This window comes from Cannabis sativa, chromosome 3, assembly GCF_029168945.1.
Source record: "Cannabis sativa cultivar Pink pepper isolate KNU-18-1 chromosome 3, ASM2916894v1, whole genome shotgun sequence".
NCBI lineage: Eukaryota > Viridiplantae > Streptophyta > Magnoliopsida > Rosales > Cannabaceae > Cannabis > Cannabis sativa.
Window position 1 is genome coordinate 42,973,730 of NC_083603.1, and position 10,844 is coordinate 42,984,573.

The 10,844-nt window shown below is 34.6% G+C and overlaps 2 protein-coding genes across 15 annotated transcripts; one reads left to right on the forward strand and one right to left on the reverse strand.

Annotated features, from left to right (window-relative positions):
- Positions 1-1,129: 1,129 nt before the first annotated feature.
- Positions 1,130-8,815, forward strand: LOC115708746 (recQ-mediated genome instability protein 1). Of its 13 annotated transcripts, none has more exons than XR_009686614.1 (13): positions 2,302-2,577; positions 2,922-3,529; positions 3,763-3,881; positions 4,001-4,724; positions 4,908-5,078; positions 5,569-5,714; positions 5,788-5,921; positions 6,411-7,033; positions 7,119-7,229; positions 7,314-7,442; positions 7,527-7,892; positions 8,235-8,494; positions 8,594-8,815. XR_009686614.1 is itself a non-coding variant. In XM_061111191.1 (12 exons), exons 4-12 carry the CDS (start codon positions 4,164-4,166, stop codon positions 7,695-7,697), a joined length of 1,959 nt encoding a protein of 652 aa, XP_060967174.1. In that variant the 5' UTR covers positions 2,285-2,577; positions 2,922-3,529; positions 3,763-3,881; positions 4,001-4,163; the 3' UTR covers positions 7,698-8,160. The 13 variants fall into 13 exon arrangements, 10 of the variants coding, with proteins under 10 accessions (XP_060967176.1, XP_060967173.1, XP_060967172.1 ...); XR_009686613.1 differs by having other exon boundaries at positions 8,316-8,494; XR_009686615.1 differs by having other exon boundaries at positions 8,451-8,494.
- On the reverse strand, positions 8,058-10,567 carry LOC115708747 (11-beta-hydroxysteroid dehydrogenase A-like). Of its 2 annotated transcripts, XR_009686616.1 has the most exons (4): positions 10,228-10,567; positions 8,812-10,084; positions 8,573-8,737; positions 8,058-8,490 (listed from the first exon to the last, which is right to left on the reverse strand). XR_009686616.1 is itself a non-coding variant. In XM_061111207.1 (2 exons), exons 1-2 carry the CDS (start codon positions 8,633-8,635, stop codon positions 8,173-8,175), a joined length of 381 nt encoding a protein of 126 aa, XP_060967190.1. In that variant the 5' UTR covers positions 8,636-8,705; the 3' UTR covers positions 8,058-8,172. The 2 variants fall into 2 exon arrangements, 1 of the variants encoding a protein (XP_060967190.1); XM_061111207.1 differs by lacking the exons at positions 8,812-10,084; positions 10,228-10,567 and having other exon boundaries at positions 8,573-8,705.
- Between the last annotated feature and the right edge of the window lie 277 nt (positions 10,568-10,844).

The window sequence follows — 10,844 nt, forward strand, 5'->3', positions numbered from 1 at the left end:
ATATTTCCTTTTGTATGATATTAATGTAGTTAATGGTACCCTATCTCTCTTAAATAAAAAATAATTTACGGTATAAGTACTTAAATTTAACTTTCAGTTATAAATAAATACATAAATTTAATTTTTGGCGGTAATAATATCTAAGGTATAATTCTTGAACTTCTGTAATTAACTGACTGTTAACTGTTAAGTAAATTACCTTACAATTCTTGATTGGTTCAGATTATTAAATTTTTATTTTTTTTTTTAAAAAAAATTAATGTACTAAGAAGAAAATGATTGAAATTTAACGATAAGATATATACGGAGTACTAGAATTATAACTTATGTATTATTACTACTAAAAATTAAATATAGATATTTATTTATAACTGAGAGTTAAAGTTAGATATTTATACTGCAAATTACTCTAAAATAAAAAATCTAATGGTACTTTAATTTTATTTATTTATTGACCAATTTTCTAGGAAAATTACCCTATATACATATACTATTTTTTTAACTTTTTTTTTTTCTTTTCAAATTTACAGTTTGAGTTTCTAAAGTGGTTGTAGCGTTAGTTGCAATAGGAGTTTCTATACGATTTTTTGTTGCAAATTAGGTTGCAGCGCTAGTTACAATAGGAGTTTCTATATATAATTCCGTAAAAATGAAAAAAAAATATTATTTTGAAGTGTAAAAATAAAAAAGCTCCAATTTTCTATTTTTTTTGTTGTTTTGGGGTAAGTTGATAATTACTTCTTTTTGGTTAATTAACCAAAATTACCCTCAAAAGTTTTTTAGTTAATTTCTACCTTCTTTTTTAATTAACTTTTTTTAAACTACCCTTGCAACACAACTCTTTTCCTTCTTTCTCAAAGTCTACACTCTATAGTAGTACAACACCTCTGCAAGAGTCACCGGAATCCCCTCTGCTACAACTAGGGGTGTGCAGAAAGTCATCCGATCCAATCCCAACCGACCGATCCAATAAAATTGGATATCCAATCATAATTGGATCGGATCGGATGTAAATTTTAAAAATTCAATTGGATCGGATCGGATGTTGGATGAGACATGCAATCCAATGGATAACCGAACTGATCCAATCCAATATCATCTAATGTCCATCCAATAATTAATAATATTTAATATTTATAATTTTATATATTTAATTATTTTATTTTAAAAAAATATATTAATTATTTATAAGTTTTAAAACCCTAAATCTACATCTTCCTAAAAGTAAAACACTACAGCCGCTCCCTGCCCATTTTGAAAGTCGAAGACCTCCTCCCTCCTGTGCGCTGAATCGAACACCTCCAACGCCTGAGACAACGACGGCGAAATAACGACGGCGAGACGAGAGTGAACCACCTCAGACGAACTCCTCCTAAGCGCAGTGTTCAGTGTTCACTGTTTCAGTCGCTCCGCCTCCTGCCTCCTCTGCTCGTGGCTTCTCCGGTGTCTCTCCCTCTCCTCCAGTGGCTTGCTCTCTCTCCGCAGCTCGGCGCTCCTCCGGTCGTCTTCCCTCTCTCTCCGAGCCTCTCAAATAGTGAGTCTCTCTCTCACTCTCAGTTGTTGTTTATTAATTAGTTTACAACTTTACTGTTAAGATAATTTCCACCATTAATATCTTTGATTTTATTTCTTGCATTTTCCTAGAAGACTTGAAGTGCATATACTTGAAGTGCAAAAAATTTAGCTACCTAATTAGCACTTAGCATGCTCGATATATATATCCCGACCATCACTATATACTCCGTTTACTTTTTATTTATTTTAATCATATTGTATTATCATATTAAAATTGAGTTGGGTACTTAGCTAAAAATCACCCTTACGAGTTGTGATAGAGCCGTCTTCTAGTACTGGCAGGGCAATGACCTTATGTCGTTAACTCAAATTTTAATTGTTCAAAGCAATTTTAATTAATTTGGCATAACTATATATCCCTACATTACTATATACATATATCATATTTCATATTTCATATTGAGTAAACATCCTCTTTTGTGAGATTGGACCATCAAAGATTAAACTCAAGACTCAAGAGAGTGATTGATTTAATATTTTATATAATATTTGCATTCCATGTATTGGACTATTAAGTTAGATTTGTGTTATATTTTTATTATGGGATCATGAAAATTAGGTTGGATTTGGATTAAACTATTGTTTATTATCTATGCTGGATTATTAGGTTTTAAATTATGTTTTTTCATATATTTTTTAAAAAAATCATCCTAAAGAGTAGCTAAAATGGATTGGATTCATCTTTGGATCCATTGGATGGATCCAATCCAATCCAATAAAAATCCAGTTAAAGCATCCAATGGATGAAACCGATCCAATCCAATACATCCATTGGATCGGATTGGATTGGATGACTCAAACAATTGGATTGGATCGGATGGCAAAATTCAATATCCAATAAATAATTGGATTGGATCGGATGGGTCCAAGTCCATTGGATGTGATCCAATGAACACCCCTAGCTACAACCATCGAAACTACATCATCGTCATCGCCTTTACCATAAACATCGACACTACGTCTCCACCATATTAATGAAAATTGAGTCAATCCCATTTTCCTGTACGTAATCTTCTATTTCTATCTTTAAATTTGTATTGCTTTTCTTCTTTTGTTATTGTATAGATTTTATGGTTTCTCCTTCCTTCTATGTTCTTCTCAACATTGTATATATATGTGTGTGTCTATTTGTTAGGATCATTACTTGTATTTTATGTATAAACATATTCTTAAATTGAAATGCCTTGTAAGTGTTTGTTGAAATACTTCATAGAAAACCAAAATGCAAAATGTAATACAAGTACAATTACAATTTTATTTAACCTAAATAGAATAGAGACATGAAATCAAATTATTATAGGGAATTGAACCAATCTCTCTCTCTGAATGGTCTTTCTTCGGTGAAGTCAGGAGACTAACAAACTGTATGATTATTATCAAAATGTGAGAAATAAGGAAGGGTCAACGAAGAAGAGAAACAACCACAACAGCACTAGTTGCTGCTGCAGCTGTGTAAGGGAGTTGATGGTGGTGTGGCTGCAACGGTTTGAACTTGAGGACGACTCCGATTGCTGTTGATGGTTGAGAATCTTTGAGAGAGAATTAGAGGGTATAGCTCCAAGGAAGGAGATGACTACAAAGTTCGAGATTAGGGAAAAGTTATGCAAATTTAGAGAAAAGGTGTGAAATGGAGGGGTATAATTGGAAGAAAGAATGAAAAAGAGGGTATAAATTAAAGAAATATGAACCGCAAGTAAAAATGAGAGACACCAACTTAAAAAGGGTATACGATCTAATTTCCCTTTTTTTTTTTTAAAGAGAAAGAATGATGGGCCATAAATAATTGTGAGGGAAGAGAGGGAAAATGGTTTAATTTTTGATAAAACACTTGTCTTTATTCATTACTCGTCTAAACAAAGTGCAACCTTTCCTTCGACGGACCTTGCCGGGAACCGCCCTTCCGCCTCGCCGTGGACCAACAAAGTCAAAGTGCGAACTCAGAACCAATCGCTTGGTACCGAAACTCAACTCTCTTTCTTCTTTCATTTCCTTTTTATCTTCAAATGACCGGTCTTTTTCTCAAATAACCCTTGTTTTCAATGTGCTCCTCTTGTTCTAATTTTTCTTTTAACCGGTGTATGATCAACTTCCTGGAATGGATTAAGGCAATTGAAATTTGACTTGTCTATTAGCTGTGTTAGCATAATTTTTGCAATACTTATTGACATTTTTGGTACTCAAAATTAGGAACATCTTCTGAAACGTTCTAACTGCTGAAGCTAAGGCTGAAGGAAGAACAGTAGAGGCCCAGAAGTCCATTGTTCTGAAATACAAGCTCAACTACATTGTTATACCTTATTGAGCAGGTTTATACACCAATTATTCTAGTTTCTTTATTATTTTCTGAATAAACTTTTCTGGGCATTTGCATACTGATTCATTACTAAAGTCCATCATAGTGAAAACCCTTTTATCTCTTTTTCAGAACATGGCACAGTTAGTAGTGAGGCTCATGATGTGGACTAAATAATTGGTTGTATGGCTTTTTGGTTTGTGCTTGTCTTTCACTCTTCACCCCAAATTTTTTGAAAGCCTTTTAAGTTTTGAGGGAACTAAACTCTGATTCAGTCTGAGTGTGAGACACCAAAATGGGAAGACGTAGGCTAGTTTACTATTCGGATGAAGATGAAGGAGAGAACAATAACAATCAACCTCAACCCCAGACCCAATCCCAAACCCACCCCGAACAACCTTCTTCTCTCCCTTCAAGTCCTAGTCCTACTACTAATAATGAGGCTCATGTTTCACCCCTTGAAATATCCGATGATGGTGATTTTGTTGAAGTTTCAGATGATGATGAGGAGTTCATAGACGTCTCTGACAACCTCTCACCTCCTTCACCTCCTTCTCCGCCAGCTCCAGCGCCACATTCTGATCACCACATGCCTCATCCTAGTACATTCGGTTGCCCCGTTGGTGACTTTCTTCAAGGGCTTGGATTAAGGCTGAAGAGAGAATGGCTTGATGCTTGTGTTCAGGGACTTGAACGGTCTGTACCGGGCTTTGAAGGCCTCAATGTTAATGTGAAAGCCAAGCTTTGTTTTGAACGGTTCTTGGTTTCTGATATGAATCAATTTGGTGGTGGTTTGCTTCCTGAAAATGTCCATTCTCTTCACCTTGTTGATCTTCCAGGGCGTTATGTGTTACAGGTTAGCAATCAATTTTTGAAAAGTGAAAAATTGGAAAGAAAAAAACTAAATAAGGTTTCTATAATTTGCTGTTTTTAGTGTAAAAACTTTTAATTGCCTCATTGAAATGAGATTCTGGCTAAGTATCAATATTTTGTTGCTCCAGGTAATGCTCTTCTTATCTAATTGGAATTAATTTTGCAGGTTGATGAGATTGTCAACATAAGCTGTCCATTAAAAAGTAGGTATCAGAAAGCAGCTCCCGGGATCAAGAGATGTCTTAAGTTGTCAATGACAGATGGCGTTCAACGTGTGTTTGGCATGGAATACAGACCAATTAAGGATCTTGATGCTTTGTCTCCGGCTGGATTGAAGGTTTCTCTTAGCTCTAGCTTATTTAGATTATTCTTGGTATTAGTTAGTGTATTATAATCTGCATTAAATCATTGAAGATTTGTTAGTAGCATGTGTTTTATTGTAGTAGACATTTGAAAGCCATTGACAGCTTCATATGCAGCAAATGCATTTACATTTTAATTATAGCTGAACATTATAATTTATTTATCATGGTGTTCTGACTTGGACTTTGAAGGCACATGAGCATAAATTTTGTAACCTTTACAGCCATTGGTTATATTAAAATGGAACATAAACATCAACGCATAATATGATTATGCAAGGTAACTTAGCAGTGCAAAGGAACATATTTATACAATGAGTTGTGCTCTTTTGCTTTAAATTGGTCTCCTTTCGGTTCTTGGCCATAGCTAAGACACGTAGTCTTATTATTAGTCCTTTTCTTTTGCAGTGAGTGTTATCCAATAAATAATCTGACTTAAACAGGTCATTCTCATATGAGTTGTAGGTTGTCATATGTAATGTGCATGTACGGCATGGACTTCTTATGCTGGTCCCTGAAACCTTCGAAGTTCTAGGGGGACTAGTTCAGGAGATGGAGGAAGCACGACAGCGGCTTGTAGATGAAGTTAATAAGCCGCCAAGAGGAATAAGGTACGTTAGAGGTGATAACACCTCTTACCTTTTGACTAAGCCATTAAGCTGAACATTTTGTATTCTCATGCAGAACCAGGAACAGAGAACTTCCTCCTTTGAGGACTCGAGCAACTCTTGCTGCATGGTCATCGAGCAATGATCATGTTCCTGGGAACAACCATAACACAACATCTGATTTCAGAACCCCCTTACAGGTGCATCAAGGTAGTCTTCACCCGTGCGCATAGAGCGTACTCAGCTCACTGTACTTGCTCCCAATGTTTTTCATTGATTGATTTTTGTTTTGATATTTTGTCATTTTTTTCTTTCTGAAATTTTACCCTGTTGAATGTGTGATTAATGAAAAGGTTACATACAGAAATATTGTTTTTGAATCATGAGTGCAAGTGTTCTCTGCAATGAAATTCATCTCCGAGAGATTATGTTTATACGTCTCTAACAAATTACATGACATGGCAAGAAGTATTTTATGCAATGTAGAACTTTGTGCAAATTCTTTGGATAAAATGAGCTCATACCTTATCAATAAACATAAAGCGAACCTTTTTATGCAATGTATTTACATTCTTTTTCTCATATTTTCTGTTTTTCTTTTCTTAGGTAAAAAGTAAAACTTGTATGTCTCTAATGATAATATTCTCTTATACTGTTTTGCTTCTGAAGTAGTCTCATTACTTTAATATTCAACTGTAGCTGCTGCTACTCATGTTGCGCCGAGTACTAATACCAATCAAAGGATGGAGGAAGACATCCCTGGACGTGTTAATGAAGAAAATTATAATCCCAACCCATCAGCTAATGTTCATGATGTGGAAGAGTCTCCTGATACTTATGTTGCACCTGGTAATGTTGCTGGTCAAAGGAATAAGGAGGAGCTCTCTGGTCGTGTTAGTGGAGAAAATTTTAGTCGCAATCCATCAGCCAATGTCACTTTTGGCGAGGATGGTTCTCCTGCTCCTGCCAGTGCCGAAAGTGTTATTTCTAAAGCACCCCGCAGTGTTGTTGCAGGTATAGAACACCTCCATATGAATTCTATAGGCCCTAACAGCGCAAGTGGTTCGCGCCCCACCGGCCAATCTTCTGATGTCGCTTCAGTTATGGATGAAACAGATACAGATACAGTTCCCCCTACAACGAGATATCCAGTGTCTGATCCATATTTAAATGACAATGAGGATACTATTATGGTTGACTTGGTTCAACATCCACTCATTCTATCAGGAGCCCGGGAACCCCCTTTCACTTACTTATCTAGTTTGTCAGCCAAGTTGGCTGCAATGACAGGAAGGGTTCATTCTGTTAAGGGTATGATTAAGGTATGCATAGTTTTTAATGGGGTATAATGTGGTGAAGTAGAGATCATTTGTTATGTACTTGTCTAAATGTGGATTCATATTGCAGTGCTTTTTAACCGGTGTAAAAGGATTCCAGTACAGGGAGAAAGCCACCTATGATCTTCGGGTGTTTGTTGATGATGGTAGTTTAATCAAAGAGATTCGAATACATCATAATGTAAGTGCACATTTGACTTTCACTTCTGATGACAGGAGCTTGATGCAATAAATGCCGAGTTTATTAACCTTGTGTTCTCTCCAGCTTGTACAGAAATTGATAGGCCATTCTCCACGAGAGGTAATGGCAGCTCTTGCTTCTCCAGACACAGGAATAGTTAACAACATCAAGGAAACTCTGCGTAATTTCCAAAACTTCTTAGCTAGTTTTGAGGTAATGAACACTATGTTTGGTGCCTGTGCTTGTTTTAGTAGGGGCCTGTATTTTTATCTCATCATGTTGTAATTCTTTTTAAAGGGGAAAATGCTTATAGAGATGCATGATCACCATGAACATCCAGTTGCTGTAGAGATGAATGTGGGCTGTCCCGAATCTGATGCATTGTTACTTTTGAGAAGAGTGAAGTCCTCATTTTCATCTCCTCAAACAAGGTCTCTTCCTGTGGATCCCATTGATCTATCCCCTTAATTGTCTTAAACTTCTTTGTCATGGAAGATCATAAGGCCAAGGAATTGGAAAGACATGAAAAAGTTGCAGATGGATGAAGCAATGGTCTCTTTGTTGAGCTAGAGATCTAAAGCTATTAAAGCCTGAAAGGAAATAGGTGATTTTTGATGGGCTTGTACAACTGCATTGGATGAAATGGGTTCAGTTTTTGGCCAGGTAATACGACTTCAACCACACACACATTAAGATGAATATATTTTCAGGATGAAAATGTTAATAGCAGTTGATACCAATTACATGGTTCAAAACAAGAACAGAGCTACCTGAGCTGCACTTATATGTATTGTAAATAGTTTTTGTGGATTTTTGTTTCTACTCAAATTTAGTGAGGCAAGTCTTGTATAAAGCTAGCTTACTGTATTATACATATTACATTTTCTATTATCAAAAGTTTTACAAAAATAGAGTATTTGACACAAGAAAACGAGTTAAATATTTAGTAATGTGAATAAGACATGTGGCCATTATCACCAATATCAAGATACTCAACTATCCCAGGCTGCAGACATGGCCTGAATACATATAATACTTCCACTATTTTCTTACTAATAGTATCTCTATCTGTGGAGCCTGGTCTAGGCATTATCAGCAACTGGTTGGACCATTCCAACACCTCAGGAATAAAGGCATGCGAATAATACAAAGACCTTATCCAAGTTGGTACTGTCAAATAGTAAGCTCCCTCACATGCTTTGTTCACAATTGCTTTTGCAGTCTCTTTGGCTGGCATCATTGGTGTCATGCTCATCTCAACCTGTGTAAGTTAGTTAATATAAGTTTGTATAAATTTCATTGGTGGTATTTGATTAGTTCCAATAAAAGATAAAACAACTTACATCTCTCATTTCTTGATCTAGTTCTAAAGTGCCTCTTGGGGTTAAGAATTTTCCTCGAGTCATTTTTGATTCAGTCAAGCCTGGAGACACAATTGTTATGCCAACCTCTTTCTCTATTTCCACTCTTAATGTCTCATAAAAGCTTGTCACTGCTGCTTTGGTAGCCTGAAATGAAAATTGTAATAAGAAACTATTAACTCAAACCACACTTTAAAAGAAAGTTATACATGTTTCCTTACACTATAGAGGCCAAGTCTTGGCACTGGTAACCATGTGGCAGCAGAGGAAATCACTATGATCTTTCCTTTGGTCTTTTTAAGGTATGGAATTGCAAAATGTGTTGCATACACTGAACCCAGTTTATATCCTAATCAAAACAAAAACAAAAAAAATTATATTTGTAGACAGAGAGAGTACTACATTTACATTTGAATTCTTTTTAGAAAATGAATTACCATAACAGAAACAAACTTAGGTCAGGTGTTTCTCCAAACATGCAGACAGGAGCTACTCCAGCATTGTTCACCAAATTTTCAACACTATAGAAATTAGTTAAAAAAATGTCGTTTGGTAACAGTTTTGTTTTCTAATTTTTTAATTAGAAAATGAAAGTGGGTAAATACCATTTTGGACTCTCTGTTTTACAAAAATTACCAATTGGACCCTGTGTTTTGTTAAATGACAAAATAGACCCTGTATTTTCTAAAATAGTACAAATAGGACCCTGAATTGATTTTTTGTCAAAATAAAGTTTAATTATAATCCGATCTAAAAGTGTTATGACAAAACTGTTTACATTTTTTTTGTATCTGTTCGTATTAAGCATTGTCTTCAAGTTAGTTGTATTAAAAAAAAAATTGTTAAAAATTAAGCTTAGGGTCCTATTTTTACTATTTTAGAAAATACAGGGTCTATTTTGTCCTTTAACAAAATATAGGGTCCAATCTGTAACTTTTGCAAAACACAGGGTCCAAAATGGTATTTACCCAATGAAAGTAAAATTTTTATTTTTGAAAACAAAATTGCGTTAACCACTTTTGTTTTTTAATTTTAAAAACAAAAAATAAATTTTTATTTCATAATTTTATTTAAGTTTGGTCTAGGTCCGAAATTGAATTTGGGTTCAGATCAGAGGCTGAATTCAGTGCTAGGGTCGTGGGGGTGTGGGGGATTTGGATCCGATTCTGATCAAAGTCTAAAATATTGATTAAAAAAAATCTGTTTAGAAAACATATTGAAAGTGATTTTTTTTTTTTTTAAATTTTGATTCTCAATTAAAAAATTAAAAAGTAAAAACAATTTTATTAAACATGATTTTGATTTACTTTTCAATTTTTAAAAACAGAAAACTGATTAAAAAAGTGTTACCAAACGCTACCTAAGTTTATTTGTTTTTTCTTTTGAACACTTACATCCTCCATAGTAGTTGATACTTGATTGTTTTATCAACAAATCTTTGACAATCTTCAACTTTGGAAACATCAGCTGTTATTGTGATGACATCTTTGCAGCCTAGCAAGGTGGTTATTGTTGTACAATTTACCGAAACTAATATAATATTTTGATATAAATTTAATGATAAAATACAAATAATATACTTCTATTAATATGCTTAAATAAACACTATATAATTTATAGAGATAAAGAAAATTAACCGCGAACGCAATTCCTATTGGAGAATATCTGAGGCCTGTGTAGCACACAGTTTCCTTAAAACAGATTCGCCTTTTCCCGTTGGTGCTAGAGAATTCCAACAGCGTCTGTCTCCCAAGATACATCAGAATAAACTAAGGCGCACCACCTTTTACTTTTGGCGAACTAAATATGCCTGAACTCTATAACGTAATTACTCTAAAGAGTATTTAAGAAAATTTTATAGCAATAACAATTATCTTCAAAGGAAGAATAAATTGTTTATGTTATAAATTTGTTCATTAAACAAGATTTTTGGTGTAATTCAAATCAAAGCAAAAGGCTCATATATATAGCCTAAGATTTTGCCAACAATTACTTCAAAACAAATGTGGGATAAAACCCACTAATTTTTCATTCACAAAATAAAATTGATTAAGTCAACTTTTCCAACAATCCCCCACATGAATGAAAAATGACTCGAGAATAACCAACAAATGGTTAGACCTTGTAATAGAGTTCAACGTTTGAAACCTGCATAGGATAGGTAGGTTTTACCCTTTGAACCTGCCAATGTGTGAGTACATTTACTTTACTAGCTGCTCAGTAAACGCGATGTCTTTGAACTGTTCTGCCGTTC